Source organism: Rhinopithecus roxellana, chromosome 19, assembly GCF_007565055.1.
Source record: "Rhinopithecus roxellana isolate Shanxi Qingling chromosome 19, ASM756505v1, whole genome shotgun sequence".
Classification (NCBI taxonomy): domain Eukaryota; kingdom Metazoa; phylum Chordata; class Mammalia; order Primates; family Cercopithecidae; genus Rhinopithecus; species Rhinopithecus roxellana.
In genome coordinates, this window is record NC_044567.1 from 847,571 (window position 1) to 865,275 (window position 17,705).

Genomic DNA, 17,705 nt, shown 5'->3' on the forward strand with positions numbered 1-17,705 from the left:
TGTATATACAATCTTACTATAATCAATGTTTCTCTTGTTTTATATCTACAATAGAACTAAGTTAAATAAAAGAACAATAATGTGAATACAAATTAAAATTTTTAAAAAGTCAGGCCAGGTGTGGTAGCTCATGCCTGTAATCTCAGCACTATGGAAGGCCGAAGTGCAACTGCTTAAAGCCAGGAGTTCGAGACCAGCCTGGGCAAAGTAGCAACATTCCATTTCTACAAAAAAAATTTTAAATGAGCTGGCTGTGGTGGCATACAGCTGTAGTTCCAGCTGCTTGGGAGGCTGAGGTGGGAAAATCACTTGAACCCAGGAATTCGAGGCTGGGCTCCAACTTGGGAAGCACAGTGAGACCCTGTCTCCAAAATGAACAAAAATACAAGACAGTCTTTTTCATTAATTAGATTTTAGGTTAAAATACAAATAAAAGCTAACCACTGTCTGGCTAAATATTAAGTAGACATTTTTAAAAGTCAAAGCTAAAAATTATCACAGTGAATGTGTCAAAATTAAAAACATAAAATAGAAGTTGTAACTTCATTACATATAGATATGTATCATATATAAAGGTTCACTATGAGCAGGAAATCATATTATTTTTAGTCCGTTATTTAAGTCAAGGGAGGAGTAACAGTAATGAACCAATTAAAAAAACTTTTATCCTAGGGTCTAACTGCTTGATTGCTACAGTTACACTGTGGGTGAACCATTCAAGAAATAAATTTTTGCTAACTACATTTCAAAGGCATCATAACAATCAAAGAGTGGAAACTATACATTCTCATTCCAAAAAAATTTTAAACATAGAAATGTTTTCTCCAGGTTAATTTTTTTTTTCCTTTGAATCAATTTACTCAAGAATGATACATATCAAAGCATCATTCTTCTCCAGTTCATGAATAAAAAGCAGAAGACAAAACGACCTATATCACATTTTGGTATATTTGTATGTTAACTGGAGAGCAGTCTCCTTGAGATGAGATTTTTTTAACTGTACTTTATACAGATGACATTTAAGCTTAAATGCTTTTTCTTTTTGGCCAGGTGCAGTGGCTCACACCTGTAATCTTGGCATTTTGAGAGGCCAAGAAAGGAGGATCTCTTGAGCCCAGGAGTTCGAAACTAGCCTAGGCAACAAAGCGAGACCCTGTCTCTACAAAAAAGTTTAAAGTCAGTCAGGCATGGTGGCATGCACCTGTAGTCCCCGTTACTCAGGAGGCTGAGACAGGAGGATCGCTTGAGGGAGGTCAAGGCTGCAGTGAGCTATGACTGCATCACTGCACTCCAGCCTGAACAACAGAGTGGGACCCTGTCTCAATGAAATAAAATAAAATGCAAGGTTTATAACTTTAATATAGAAAGTCTATTTTGTATTATATGAAGACTAGTGTCCTAATATAGAATAAGGATGGTGAGGGAGGCAAGAGAAAAACACTGTTTTGTTTTAAGGAAAAAAATTACAAATATATTCAACGTATGGTTTATAATAATTCAATTTTAAAGCATAAGATCTCTGAAAATAGCTCTATACTTTCTGCGCCACGATCTTAAAAGTGAATTCTCTTTGATTTGTAATTTAAATTAGGGATAAGTCTGAATACCTATATATACTTTTCTACACCTAAATACATATTTTCATATTATATACATCTAAATACCCATATATATTTTGCTATTTCAATTTCAAGTGAAAAAAGTACAATTTACAATTAAGAATATAATTTTTTTTAGTATTTGGAAGAATGAAAAATGGAAGCTCTTTGAATGTAAAATTGCCAAGGCTAGTTCGCTGAAACAATAGTGGACACATTCCCAATACCAAGATGGATATGAAAAAAATAAATAGCATAATATCATAAAATTTGTAGCTTACTTTGTGCCTTTTCACAGAAGTTTATCTGAAAGCCTAAAGTAAAAAAGATAAGTTCCAGTTCATTTACTGTAAATCAAACAAACCAAAATTGGAACATGACATTGCATTTTTATATTAAATTTTGAATAAAACGAATTCAAGAACAGGTCAAATCACATTACCCCCACCAGAGACAACAATAACACATGAGCTTTCTTTAAAAACTTTAGTTCTGTCAGACGTAGATGTAACATATTTTATGAAACTGAAATCAAGTTTAAATTGTGTTGCAGTCTTAATCTTTATTTTTCACATATATTTAATAAAAAGAACTATAATATAAGCCCTTAGAAGTTAACAGTAACCTTTGAGATAGTTCTGTCCATTTTTTCAATGTTTTCAACCTACAAATACAGAATATGAGTTACTTAACTAACTTAAATTACTGATTTAGAGTTACCCATGATTAATTACCATCTATGATTCAAAAGTTTCAGCACTTCATAAATTGTGAAACTTACACACATAAAACATTTCCTAGTAAATTAGCTAACTTCAAACAATAAGACAATGAACTGCTGAAGAGGGGTTGATTCTTCTAAAATAGGCCTGAAAAAAAGATGGTGTCCCTAGGAATGAGAAAGCTGAGTACTTTAGAAGTTTTAAGAAGAAAACCTGTGAGTTTCCCTTAGAAACCTAAACACATTTTCCAAATCCAGTTGGATTTGGTTCCACCTTATGCCTACATTGTATACAGATATAATTTTTAGTAAGAGGCACCCAGTAAAATAAGCCATTTAAAACAAAAGCCTTCACAAAATATTCTTTCACCCCTAGTTTAGTGAGTGGATAACTGGTTTTGTTAGTGGTCTATCTACGCTTGTGTTTATTACTGTTTTGGGGAACAAAATGAAGGAAGTAAAGTCACAATAACTTTGTGTTTAAACAAATTCAATCAAAACATACAGAAAAAAGAGCCAGGACTGAAGGAAGGATAGTTAAGTAGTCTTTCCTATCCAGTTATCAAAATTCTTAGGATTCTAAGAAGATACCATCTATAAAGTACAAAAACTGAAAAATGCTAATGTAGCCACTTTGACATGAAAGTATCTTTGGTGTACCACCAAAGTAATCCACTGTTGACTACCTTATCACACAAACGACAACGCAGCAAGAAGTGAGAACGGAGACTTCATGGGAAAGAAGTACTAGGGCAAACCTAGAAGGTCTGACCCTGGTCTCTCTACCACTGAAGGTCAATATGCTGCCCCACCAAACGTGAAGCGGAACAGAATTCATAAAGAAAAACAGAGATATATGGGTCTTATAAGCCTAAGTAACTAAAAGCCACTGGCCTCCTACCACACAAAATGAACTGAGTACATTCAGGAAGAAAAGGGTACTCTGGAAGTAGCAGGCAAGTCTTCCCCACATCCCACTGGAAAAGGGAAGGTAAAACTCACCTTCTACTACAACTGGAGAGGAGGCTGGGGAAACAAATGACTTTAAAGCAAAATACCTTACTAGGTAGCAAAAAGAAAGAGGTGAAAAGGTGAGATAAGAGGTGAACAAAATAGTAATATGGATGGTGAAAGGAGCAAGAAAATAAATTTGTAAGGTATATGAAAAAGAAATCAATTGGATCTGTATGTAAGGTTGTGTAAAAAAGAAAGTTCCATTGCTTAATAAGTGCATATTAAAAATGTTAAGGTATATGTGACTGAAAATGACAGAACGTCACCAATGACTGCTCTAACACATTACAAGCTAAGCCCCAGTTTAAGCGCTAAAAAACTCTCAAAACCTGAAGTTCTCTCACCAGTACAGAATCTATGTAAGTAGCTACAAAAGAGGTGGAAAGGGGATTAAAATGTTCAAGGCATAAGTATAGACTTGTTCTTTGTATCTAATTATGAAGTGACCAGGTGAACAAATTCTGGGGTCTTATCCAAACATCCATCTCTCTGCATTATTTCTCACCAAGAAAATACTTGGTAACTAGCCCAGAGTCTGCTGACAAGCAAGGGCTAAATTAACTGGAACACACAGGCTCACCTTTTCTTTAGCAATTCTGTAACTTTCTTAACTTAATCAGTTAAATTAGGTAAGAAGCCTTTTCAGTCTGTCTAAACCTCTAAGACCTGCAAAAGCCAGAAAGTTAGTGCTTACAGTACAGATTTGGGAAAGTATCAAATAGCTCCACTAGCTCATACTCAAAAGGGTAAGGATGGGCAAAGGGGACAAGCAACAATCTTGTATAAGAGAAAGATGGTTGGAAGGAAAAGTGAGGAAAACTTCCAATATCCGCAACTTTACAAAATGCAAGTTCTTAGTTATGCTATAATATTCATTAGTATTCACTCACATATGTTCATTTTATTTTATTTTTCTTTAAAGAGACAGGGTCTTGCTATTGCCCATGCTGGAGTGCAGTGGCATGATCATAGCTCACTGCAGCCTCAAACTCCTGGGTTCAAGCAATCCTCTCATCTCACCAGGTACAAGCCACTATGTCTGGCTAATTTTGGGTTTTTTTTGTTTTTTGTGTTTTTTTTTTTTTTGTAGAGATGGAGTCCGAACATGTTGCCCAGCCTAGTCTCAAACAACCCTCCTGCCTCGGTCTCCCAAAGTGATGGGATTATAGGCATGAGCCATCTCACCTGGCCAATATGTTTAATTTTTGAAGTCTCCCTTGTCTCCGAAATTCTGACTTCCTATTCACTTAAAGTCGTATCTCTGGAAGTACTGGATAATCAGTTGAACCTGTTGACAGTAATTGGCTACATTTTAAAAGTCTTGTGTGCCTCACTTTTTTATATCTGGGTGAACTATCTGTACCCTGGGGCTTAATTTGACATGATCCTCCATTTATATTTTCCCCATTGCAAGTAGGGGTAAATTTGAGTCTTTTTCATTTTTCCTGGCTCCAGGTAAGTTTAATTAAACCTTAGAATAAATATGAAGAATAATATTTATTTAAGAATTTAAATTCTTCACATTGATGAATCAGTATCAAAATGCATAGGACAGAATGCTAGCAAGCCTATACGAGAAATAAAGGTACATGGGGGTTTTTCCTCCTCCTTTTTCTTTGTAGGTCTCTCCTACCCTCATTCCCACATTTGCCCCTCATTCTCACCCTCTTACCTCAATTTTAAGATATTTTATGTGGCCATAACTTGAAACCTGCAATTTACTGTTCTTACCACATACAGTGAGGTAAGAGGCTATTTAGGATGTGTAAGGGTTTATAAAGACAAAAAGCAAACAGTATTTGATAAAGTAAAAAACAAAATGGAGCATGTTAGGACAGCAGAGTTCTAGTTCCAACTGTGAAACTGAAGTCATTTCACTTGAGCCTTAGTGGTGTCATTTTAAAATAAATAACATTATCTCAAGGGTTTGAAAACAGTGTGCCTAAATCTAACTTCGCTTGTGTATGGCCATTACGGGGTTTTGTAGTTATCTCCATTCCCATTCCTCTAGGTTGATGATATAAATCAGAGAGGGGTGGTGCAGGACATAAGTAGTTTCCTACCTCCTCAGTAGTTGCTTCTGATTCCCTGGACATTCTGGATTTTTGTACTGCTGAAAGTGCATTATGAACTACAATATGAACCCACACTAATGTAAAGAAAATCAGAGCTGCCTTACTGAGTCATGCCCATAGACCATGCTACAAAGTCTTTCCTTTGTCACAAGCATGAAGGGTCTAGTTGTCTGACACCTTGAAACTTCCAACCTCAAAATTCTGGCATGTGCCTTAAACCACAGCTACCCATAGTAAATTACTATGGCTCTAACATCTAATGCATTATCTAAACCTGCCCTAAATTTGTATTTTCACTGTACTCAGAACAAGTACCCCAAGATTTATTTCCTGCTGGTTTATTTCTTTTAGATTTCCTTACCTCAACTTTCTGAAACTTTATCAAAAGGGAGCCACCCTAAGTTGGCAATTCCAGGTTGTTAGAATCACCCACCAGTCAGGAGTTGATAAAATACTAATCAAATCCCTTCCACACTTTTTAAATTCAAGATCTTGTCCTCCTCATAATGCCAGCTCTTTCTCTCCTTTTGGGTAATGACCACCTTATTTATTCTTTGGCCACAAAACGAAATGCCACATTACCTTCTCAAGCCTGTTTAATGAAGCACAGTATACTGAGACAGTAACTTACAATTATGTTCCTTCAGGCAAGTATCTAACTTTTATGAGGCTCATAAAATAATACCCAAAAGAGCTTTGTGATGAATAAATGGGAAAATAAATCTAAAAAGTCCAACCAAAAGCCTGGACTAAAGCAGGTTATTATCATAGGCACTGTTATTCCTGTTCTCTCCCTCATGGGAGCGATGATTATGACACCTTCCCTATCTTTTGGGGCTCACCAGACCAGCTTAACCTACACAAAACCAGTCTTTCTCCTTTCATTCACAGTCATCTTGAGAGAATTAAAAGGGAAGGACTCCCGACAGCCCTGGGAATCCCCACCCCACACTCCACACCTCTGCCACAACCCTTCCTAGGCACAGCCTGGCATCCTGAGGACTCTTAACAACACCAAAAAGATGGACGCTTCCCCGTGACAGGCACATAACTAGATCCCAGGGAAACTGCCAAAATCATCAGGGGAGCTCCTTAATGTCACTGATTTCTTTAGCAAAGCCAGGCAATAAATAGACATAGGCATGTCAGATATATATACATCTGACATATAGATATCTCAGATATATATGTCTGGTAACACTTTGCTTGATTTCTCTTTTTTTAAACGTTTGAACAATTTGGTGTGTGTTCAGATATATACGTCTGGCAACACTTTTCTTGATTCCTCGCTTTTCAATGTTTGAGCAATTTTGGGTAAGATGAAATACAATATAGCTTGAAAAAGCTGTTGTGATGTCCGTTTTAATTCTCTTGCTCCGTGGTGGAGAATAATGTGTTGTTCTTAAAGAACCAAGCTGCATATGATGTAATTGTTTTCTTCATTCAAAAGGCCCACCTTGAGTTGGGTAAACTACTGGCTAATCATCTCCTTTTTACTGTGCAGCTACAAGCAAGGCCAATCTTATGACTTGAAAACTTTCTAATAATGTAAGTACATATTAAACTCCCAACCTTACCGAGTATATGAAGGGATACCTGAAGATTTTCTGGAGTTGGGAGGAAACAGCTAGAAGCTATCCCACATCCACTAGCAAAAATAGTAATTTGCCCAGATTACAAATTTAGCCAGAATGGCAACATTTGTTACATTTTATGCCAAATGAGTTCCTTTTATATATAGTGTTAAAAGGATTCTATTACCTTTCAAATCTGCACTGGTTTCCTGTAATTAAAGTTTTCTACTTACTTGGAGATTCCCAACCGAAATGTCTCCAGAATCAAAATGCCACTGTAAACCCTCCAGCAAGTTTAAAACACTGTAACATAAAGTGCACCATTCTTGGAGCACCAAGGCTCCAAAATCATCTCAAAAGGTGGCTGGTTGCTTGGAGCTTCCGCCCCCTTACTGAAACCTAAAATAATCTCTCTCCTCTATTCCTGAATCTGCCTCATTTCTGGCAAAGATTCTTCCTTCAGACCTGAATGGCCGAAATGACTTCAAGAGGCTCAGAGAACCATGCAGTAGAGCAGTAAGAGGAGCAAAGGCTACCAGTCACACAGGTGGTTAAAACCCACCTCCACCAGAACAAATAAATGTCTACCCCTAATCTATGAAAGGGACTATGCCCACTTACCTTTAAAGGATGGTTGCGAGCATCAAATTAGGTAAGAACAGTGAAAAGAGAGTTGTTAACTGTTAGTTCCCCTTTCTTTTTTAAGCCTCAATTAAAGTTCCTCAGGTTGTATCATTGGAGCTATCTCCATCTCCTAGAAAGTACAAAGGAGACTGACCTGGATTATGTAGAATGGAGTTAGGATTATGATATCCAGACCCCTAAAAATAAGGAAACTCTGTGGGCTCACATCAATCCAGCTTCTCAAATTAGTGAAAGAAGAAAAATTTACGAAAAAAGAAAACAACTCAAAATACAGGGTTAACTAATATCCCATCTTAAACAAGTTTCAGCACACATTTACGCTAGTAAGGTATTTTAGAGGAAAATGTGAAAAAGTATGCATTCTAAAAGTGAGGTGAGATGTTTTTCCACTTTTTTACTTTAATACTAGGGTTGCTCTAATTTTTAAGGGAACATAAAAAGAAATGCAATCTGTGCTTTGAGTGGGGACTAATTTGCTGAAGTGGACTTGTATGAGGTTATGTTAAATAGTGAAAGAAATGTTATGCAACACACTGGGAAACGCAAGCAGTTCTGGGGTTTTAAACTCCTCACTGCACAATTCAGTTCTTTAAAATTAAAGATAAAGGTCTCCCACGGTTTTCGAAAACCAGAATAATTGGTAAAAACAGATAAACAAATTCAAAAACAGGACATTTCATATACATTTTGTATTCAAATATTATTAGGAGAAATAACTACATTGATTTTAAATCTTCCTTAACTTTTTCTTAACAGATATACTTCATTACATTTTAAAGTATTGGGTGTGTTTTGTAAAGCAGAATCAAGCTATCATCTTTTTACTTAAATTGATATATAAAAATGCTCAGCTAAGAGTAAGTAGCTAAGGACTGGACTGGTCTCTAAGTTTTTTGTTATATACCTATATTAAGAACTAAGAAAAAGAAGAAAAAAAAACTGCCTAGATCAGCACTTTAAGAGAATCAGAGGCATCTACAACATACACTTTGTAACTATTTCTCATAACAAGTATTTTACAAATGGCTCAGTGTTTTTCGTAATGAATTATAGATTCTATTCTAACCATTGCAAGAAAACATCTATTGAAAACTGACATTTCTCAGCTAAGAGATCTTGAAATCTATTACATTTTAAGTGACTAGTAACTACAGCAGGCAAATAATGTCTAATAACAATCCGTATATACTTATATTTTATAATTTTCAAAGCACTTTCATGTACATTAAGAATGTGATTCTTAAAATGGCCCTACAGGTTAGGCATTATCCCTATTTTAACAGATGAGAAATTTCCAAACAGAGAGTTCAGAAAAGTTAGGTAATTTCCCTAAAATCACAACATTTGTAAACATCAGAGCAGTTACCTTAACCATAGTTTTCTGGGTCTAAGACCAATGCTCTTTCCACTTCAACATCCTTCTGTTTCTTAAACATTACTACATGCTATGGGAACGCTAGCTGCTACAGCTACTACTGGAAAAGGAATCATCCTGCCTATGCAATTTCATTATAGAAGCTGTTGAATTCTCAACTAACTGGCAACCTTTATTAATCAGAGTATGCTATTCTCTAACATGACAACCACGATACTATCTAGTACTATTTGCTACACATCTCTAAGATTAATTACCTGGTATAACGGAACCTTCTCTTTACAGGATTCACACTAACCCAGCTGAAGTCACAAGGCTGTAGATTTGCCACAAGAGAAAGTCTAAGCCATGGCTAGGAAGGTTCTTGAATGTTACAAGTCAATTCCGTATTTTAGGTTGACTAAAATTTCTTGGACTCAAGAATCATACTTTTCCACAGAATGAAGCCCTAATATGCAAGAAATTTTCCTATTACATCTATCTACATTAACAAATTATTGATGAAACATTAAGAATAAAAACATTTCTCAGAGTAGTTCATTTGAGTATCGTTTCCTCTCTCAAATGCAAACTCATCCTAATGCCAAATATACTTTTATAAAACCACTTACCTACCTTGGCAAACAGATCTACATTTTGTTAGCTTTAGTCATCAAAGAACCAAAGCATAAGAACCACTCAACTTATAAAGGTTGGGTGTGTTTGTGAATGAACATGAAAAAAAAAAAATGAGTCAGAATGAGTGAAAACACTCAAATCTATTGAGTAATAACAAAATTAGCAGTTATTCCCTATTACCTGAGGGACAGTGGCACAAATGGCCAGATTAGAAGCCATAACTGTTAGTATAAACTTGCAACTAAAGCTAGGTCTGTTGATTACTGTTATAAAGTCAAATTCACTATATATCCCATTCCAACCATCTACCCATCCCCTAAGAAAAAAATAAGTAGAGCAAATTGATAGCTAGACTTCTGTTTCATATCGTTCACATTGCAATTTATTTGGGAGTCCTCCAATCCAGAAAAAAAAAGATCTGGAGTCTGAAGTAGAGTAAAATCTCATCTAGGATACTCTGAAAGGACAGATCAGTAACAAAAAGTGGGGAAATCAACAGGCTAGAGAGAACAGCAGGACCTAGTAACATGAAGCTGAAGAAATTGTGCAGTAAATAATGAGAGGTTAGGGACTCATTTACCAATAATAAAAGGGAACATTAATGAGACCATAACAATATTGTCGCTACTAACAATGATGGCTAATTTGTATTACATCCTTACTACATGCCAGGTCCCAGGCTTACATGCATTCATTCTCAAAGCCACTGGGGAGGTAAGCATTATTCCTACTTTCCAAGTGAGAAACTGAGGCTTCAAAAGGCCAAGTTCATTGCCCCGGTCACAACACGCATACCTAAATCCCGGCCAAGAGATTCAAACCCAGGACTCCAGAGCTCTGGTTCTTAAGCAGTACATTAAGAAAACAATATTGCCCAGCCTGGACCACTCTTGGGCCACAAACATGAAGCCATGAAAAAGTATTCAAGGTTATCCAGTGCCCACCACAGTGCTTACCACGAAAGAGGATGGTCAAGGTCTACTGCATGAAACATTCCTTATGTCACACAACTGAATCCTGCTGTTCCAAAGAGCATGGTCATTAACAACTTCCAGGAAGGAAGTTTTTTGAGTGGCAAGTATAACTAGATTGGGGGAGAAGGGAGTACATCAAACATCTTCTAAGGCCCACTCTGTGAAGTCTGATCTAAAGCAGAAGATCCTTGGTAGATGAAGTAGAGTATGGGAGGTGTGACTCTCAGCAGAACAAAACAAACCAAAAAGAAAGATCCTCAATTGCTGCTTAAGTTCAAGCTTTATAACTCAGACTGTGCTAGACAACATCCGGAGAATGTCAAGCACTTCATTCTGACTAATGAAAAGAGTTTCAAGAACAAGATATAACACATTCCTGAATCAATCAAGACTAGACACAATATTGATTAAAAAAAAGAAAATTCGGCAACAATTCAAAGGGAGGTCTTAGGTCCTTTTTCCTTCTAAAATGGGTTCTGCTCATTAGAAAGTTTAGTTAACTGGGTATCAACATACAAGGGCTGAGGAGAACGGAGAGCATCAGAAAAAAGTCCTAACCACTGACTTAAGAGTTCCTAGAACACTCCAAGCTCTTCCCTGCTTTGGAACCTTCATACACACTGTTCCCTTTGCCTAGAACTCTCTTCAGGTAAAAGAGGGTTAGGCTTTCCAGACAAGCCTTCTCTGACCATCTTATCAAGCAGACTGCCCTCTATTATTTTCTATCACAAAACCCAGCTTGTTACCTTTATTACTTTCCCAACTAGTAATTTTTCAAGTTGAGCTAAATAACCTTCCCTCCCCCATCTTCACAGGGGGATACCTCCATGAGGACAGTTAGAGACTGCTCAATTCTCCATAAACTCAGCATGAGCGTTTTACGCAGATGCTCAATAAATATTTTTTGAACCAAAAACAAAAAAGTATCCAGCTATTTCAAACTGTCAGCCTCCCCACCAATAAAACAAACAAACCACCTTGTTTTCATAAGCTTTATAAGTCACCCATCTGGAACAAGAAATACAATTCTAAATTGTCATTTTGCCATTTCATTTCCGCTCCCCCCCTCCACCACCACCACCTAGATTCTAAAGCTGTACAGTCAGGAAGTCAATCTTATACTTCATCAGTATAATGTGCTGTGCAACACAGTGGACATCCAATAACTAATTCAATTTGAATGAATTATCTTAGGGCCTGCACAGAAAGTGTCCTCTAAGCTCTGACATCATCCTGTCTATATATCTATCACTCGTTTTTATGTACATTAAAGTTATTTCATGGGGAGGGTGACAGGGATGTAAAGATAAATAAAATCCTGTCTCTTCCTCCTGAAATACGGCATGCTCTATAAACATGAAATATTCAATAAATGTCTGCTGAACCTAACTAAAGACAAGAAGCCCTTTAAGAAGAATGGAATAAAAAAGTAACCATGGTCACACTGACTACCAAGGGTACCCCGACGCTTTTTCTGTTAATAATTCAACACAAGCAGTTTGCTAAAGTTGTCAAGAGATTTCTGAGATTCCCTGTTTTAAAAATAGCATTACTACTCAAAATTCCCCAGTAAATTTAAGGAAATGGTCCCTAACAGGCTCGGGCCTGGTATTTTCAAAACACCCCCTGTCAAGAGCCATACAGAGCTAATAAGCATTCCCACTGGGGAAAGCCATTAATTAGCAGAGCTGCCTCAAATGTCCAGACACTACAGTATCCCTTTGACCCCTATTTCCTGCATCTCTCCATTTAAACCGAATTCAGTCTTTTTTTTTTTTTTTTTTCCCTTCCTGCATGCAATGCTAACACAGAAATCCCTGGCCTGGAACAAAATGCCTCTCCCAGGCCAATGGCAGTCTACCTACCTACCTTACAGGTGGCACAGGCCTGGGCAACCCGCCCCCCACCCCCCTCCCCTCCAGCGCACAGAAACCCTGCAAAAGTTTGAAAACGCAGGTTCCAAGAGGCCCGCGGAGCCCGAGGTCAGCTCGGTGGTCCGGCTCCAGCTGTACCCGGCGACAGCCAAGATGGCCCTGAGCGGGGCCCACTGCGGCGGCGGGGCCGAGGGGCGCCGGCCGGGGCCGCTGTCTCCACCGCCTACCTGAGCGGCGTCAGGGACTAGGAGGCAGGCCCGACGCCCCTCCCGCCTTGCTGCAGCCCCGAGCCGGCGCGTTCCCGGAAACGGGGGCCGGGCGGGCGCCAGGTAAGCGGCGGGGGCGATGGGGGTGGCCGCGGGGGCGGTCCCGGACCAGGTGGGCCACAGGGGCCGGCGGGGAGCCCGGTAGGGCCCAGGGGCCAAGCGCAGGCAGAGGCCGCGGCCGGGGCCTATGCGGACCGGAGCCCGGATCCAAGACGGGCCGGAGGCGGCCGGGAGCGGGGCGGGAAGCCTGGGAGGGAGAGAGGGAGAAGCCGGCGGCTGCCGTGGCTTCCTCAGCCGGGTCCGGGGGCGTCCGCTGGGGCAGGCCGCGACGACGCGGGTTGCCGCGCTAGGGGGCCGGGGTCTCGGCGCGGCCGCGTTCCTTACCCTGCATGCTGCTGACGGCCGGGTGGCCCGGCGCCGGGGACCCTACGGGGCCCGGGGTGCCGCTGCCGCTGCCGCCCCCGGAGCCGCCGCCGCCGCTCGGGCTCGGAGCCGCCATTGTTGGGAGTGAGGAGCCGAGCGGCGCCGCGGCGGCTGCAATGCAGCAAGCTCGGCCTCTCGCACGGCCGAGGGGCGCGGCTTGCCCCCTCCTTGGCCCCGCCTCCAACACGCCCAGGACACGCCTCCTGACACGCCCCCGCCCGAGGCCGAAGCGCAGCCGGCTCCAGATGCTGAGCTGCAGAACCGCCCCGCTGAGGGTGCTCGACCTGTGAAGCAGACAGCTGTCTTGGACCAGGGCTGTGGGCCCGCGGGGCCTAAAGTGGTTTGCAGAATTAAAGGTAGGCCTGCATTTGTGGGGAAAGAAGGTACACAGCTTTCATCATTCCCATGGAAGTCTGTGATTCCCAAAAGTCTCCCTTCTTGGAATCTCAGAACCCCAAATCAGAATAGTAAAGCTGAAAAGGATCCAGTCGCTAACACATCACTTCCAGAGGGGAGTTACCTATACTTATGGTTACAGTCTGGAGCTCCTCTTAAGCCCAATACCCCAACCCTCTACACTTCTCTGAGGGAAAAGGGGAGTCCTAAGGGGAACTAGCCAAAGTGCTATCCATGGACCCATCCCAAAACTACTGAACTAGAGGCTACATTTTAATAATACCGCCCATTAAACTTGAGAAGCATATCTTTAAGGACTCAACACTCCCCAGACTCCTGAAATATGCTATCTACATCACCATCTTCTCCTAAATGCACACTGGATGCCATCCCCCAAATCCTTTACATCTTGTGTAAGACTAGCCATAGTCATTATTGTAAGTTACATAAAATGACAACCCCCAAAAACAATATGAGGTTTCTTCCATTGCTTTGCACAGAGACTTTTATTTTTAGGAAGACAGCAGCTAAAAGAAGAGAAAGTTATCTATGAGGTTAGGATTTGTGAGTCAACCACAATGTACTTGAAATGGTGAGACATGGGTTTCTAGCCAGGCAGCCTTGCCTAAAATGGAATAGCCAGTTATCCTACATCCCAAAGAATCTAAGCCATGGAGCTGGACATTTTCTCCCATTTAGAAGCATCGTGTGATTTACACCTAGACTTCTTTCCCAAAACTTCTTCCACCCAGACCTTATTTGATGCTGGGAGTTCCTTGCAGCATGTTGGAAATGTGTCCTGGGTCAAAATAGCCCTGCCTTCTTGTTCTAAACCCAACTTCATCCATCATCTTGAATGCTCAGCTCCTAAAAGTGACTAGTCATAAACGTCAAGTGGAGAGGCATTAAAGACAAATTGAAGGTGAGAGCAGGTAGGTGTACTTAAGTGGTGAGCCTGCCAGAATTCTCCTCCTGTGGGCCTCGCTGACTACCCAGTATCTTCAAGTTCAGATCTTATACACATGGTCAGATCCTCATGTGGAAATCAGTAACCCACCCAGCTCTTGTTGCTTCTGGGACATCTTAATTGTGAAGCCCTTGAAGAGGAAATCTTATAAGAACCCAAAAAGAAAAATTCCCATCCAATTGTTCAGCTCAGGCCGCGCATGGTGGCTCACACCTGTAACACTTTGGGAGGTAGAGTCAGGCAGACCACTAGAGCCTAACAATTCAACACCAGCCTGGCCAACAGCTACTCAGGAGGCAGAGATGGACCACCTGAGCCTGTGGAGGTCAAGGTTGCAGTGAGCTGTGTGAGCTGTGATAGCACCACTGCGGGCTAAATATTCTGTCTACATCTTCTGCATGGTGCAGATGGGAAGAGAAACAATAAATGACAAAGAAAATGAGAAGCTGTAAGGGGCTCCCTAACATTCTCTTCTTTTAAGGCACAGGTTGAAAAGTAGCTTTTTTTTTTTTTTTTTTAATTATACTTTAGCCGGGCGCGGTGGCTCAAGCCTGTAATCCCAGCACTTTGGGAGGCCGAGACGGGCGGATCACGAGGTCAGGATATCGAGACCATCCTGGCCAACACGGTGAAACCCCGTCTCTACTAAATATACAAAAAATTAGCCGGGCGATGTGGCGGGCGTCTGTAGTCCCAGCTACTCGGGAGGCTGAGGCAGGAGAATGGCATAAACCCGGGAGGCGGAGCTTGCAGTGAGCCGAGATCGCGCCACTGCATTCCAGCCTGGGCGACAGAGCAAAGACTCCGTCTCAATAAAAAAAAATAAAATAAATAAATAAAAAAAAAATTATACTTTAAGTTCTGGGATACGTGTGCAGAACGTGCAGGTTTGTTACATAGGTATACAGGTGACATGGTGGTTTGCTGCACCCATCAACCCATCATCTACATTAGGTATTTCTCCTAATGCTATTCCTCCCCTAGCCCCCCACCCCTCGACAGGCCCCAGTGTGTGATGTTCCCCTCCCTGTGTCCATGTGTTCTCATTGTTCAACTCCCACTTATCAGTGAGGACGTGCATTGTTTGGTTTTCTGTTCTTGTGTTAGTTTGCTGAGAATGATGGTTTCCAGCTTCATCCATGCCCCTGCAAAGGACATGAACTCATCCTTTTTTATGACTGCATAGTATTCCATGGTGTATATGTGCCACATTTTCTTTATCCAGTCTACCATTGATGGGCATTTGGGTTGGTTCCAACTCTTTGCTATTGTAAGCAGTGCCACAATAAACATACATGTGCATGTGTCTTTATAGTAGAATGATTTATAATCCTTTGGGTATGTACACCCAGTAATGGGATCGCTGGGTCAAATGGTATTTCTAGTTTTAGATCCTTGAGGAATTGCCACACTATCTTCCACAATGGTTGAACCAATTTACACCCCCCACCAACAGTGTAAAAGTGTTCCTATTTCTCCACATCCTCGCCAGCATCTGTTGTTTCCTGACTTCTTAATGATCACCATTCTAACTGGCGTGAGATGGTATCTCACCATGGTTTTGATTTGCATTTCTCTGATGGCCAGTAATGATGAGCATTTTTTCATATGTCTGTTGGCTGCATAAATGTCTTCTTTTGAGAAGTGTCTGTTCATATCCTTAGCCCACTTTTTGATGAGGTTGTTTGTGTCTTGTAAATTTGTTTAAGTTCCTTGTAGATTCTGGATATTAGCCCTTTGTCAGATGGATAAATTGCAAAATTTTTCTCCCATTCTATAGGTTGCCTGTTCACTCTGATGATAGTTTATTTTGCTGTGCAGAAGCTCTTCAGTTTAATTAGATCCCATTTGTCTATTTTGGCTTTTGTTACCATTGCTTTTGGTGTTTCAGTCATGAAGTCTTTGCCCATGCCTATGTCCTGAATGGAGTTGCCTAGGTTTTCTTCTAGGGTTTTTATGGTTTTAGGTCTTACGTTTAAGTCTTTAATCCATCTTGAGTTAATTTTTGTGTAAGGTGTAAGGAAGGGATCCAGGAAATTTATTTTCTTTATAGTTTATATTTTAGTACCTGCAGACATAAGTATAAAAAATCAAATAAAATACTTCTTTCAAAACATCAACACAACTTGCCAATGATTAGAAAAGATTCATGAAGGAAAATAGGGAGCCTCCTCCATACCCCCAGCAGGAAAAGAGTTTTATATTTCCTTTGGCTTGGCCACATTGGCATACAGGGAAAAGACTTCAACAGCCCCATAGTCATCTGGCAAATGTCTCAAATGTAGTATCCTGTCATCACCAGGCTCTAGATGCAGGATGATCAAATACCAACCAGTTTTACTGGAGCAATTTTCTCATCCTTTATTGCAGTACTTGCCAGTAGGGTTCCAATTTCCCTTATCTACATGTCACTTGTGTGTATGTCTCAGTTCTGTTTTCTGCTGCCTTGGGGACTGGAATGGTGCCAAGAAATGGCTTGGGGGACTTTAGTCTTACCATTCCCATAAGCATTATGACTTTGGGAGGCCAATGTGGGCGGATCACGAGGTCAGGAGATCAAGACCATCCTGGCCAACATGGTGAAACCCCGGCTCTACTAAAAAATACAAAAATTAGCTGGGTGTGGTGGCGCATGCCTATAGTCCCAACTACTCAGGAGGATGAGGCAGGAGAATTGCTTGAACCCAGGAAGCGGAGGCTGCAGTGAGCTGAGATCGTGCCACTGCACTCCAGCCTGGGCAACAGAGGGAGACTCTGTCTCAAAAAAAAAAAAAAAAAAAAAAAAACATGAAAATCTTACTTCCATTCTTCAATGTGCACAGTTGATATATTTACAGTCTCGTATAAGGTGCTATAAGCCCTCTTTTCTAATTATACGTATTTATTTATTTATTTATTATTTTTGAGACAGAATCTTACTCTGTCACACAGGCTAGAGTGCAGTGGCACTGTCACAGCTCACTATAGCTGGGACCTCCAGGACTCAAGCAATTCTTCCACGTCAACCTCCTGAGACGCTGAAACTACAGGCATGTGCCATGCCCAGCTAATTTTTGTAATTTTTGTAGAGACGGGATCTCACCATGTTGCACAAACTGGGCTCAAACTCCTGGCCTCAAGGGATCTACCCACCTCAGCCTCCTAAAGTGCTAGGATTGCAGTTGTGAGCCACTATGACTGGCCTT

At 40.6% G+C, this 17,705-nt stretch overlaps 1 protein-coding gene across 3 annotated transcripts in view; it reads right to left on the reverse strand.

Moving 5' to 3' along the window:
* MAP2K4 (mitogen-activated protein kinase kinase 4) overlaps nt 1-13,296 on the reverse strand; it is a 129,049-nt gene extending 115,753 nt beyond the window's left edge. The window contains exons 1-2 of one of the 3 annotated variants that reach the window (XM_010376129.2): nt 13,119-13,289; nt 1,880-1,912 (exon numbers count right to left, since the gene is read on the reverse strand). In XM_010376129.2, coding sequence (XP_010374431.1) covers nt 1,880-1,912; nt 13,119-13,233 — 148 coding nt within the window. In that variant the 5' untranslated portion in view covers nt 13,234-13,289. Of the gene's footprint in view, nt 1-1,879; nt 1,913-13,118 lie in introns of all 3 variants that reach the window. The other 2 variants (XM_010376128.2, XM_030923451.1) reach the window with 2 other exon arrangements.
* Between the last annotated feature and the right edge of the window lie 4,409 nt (nt 13,297-17,705).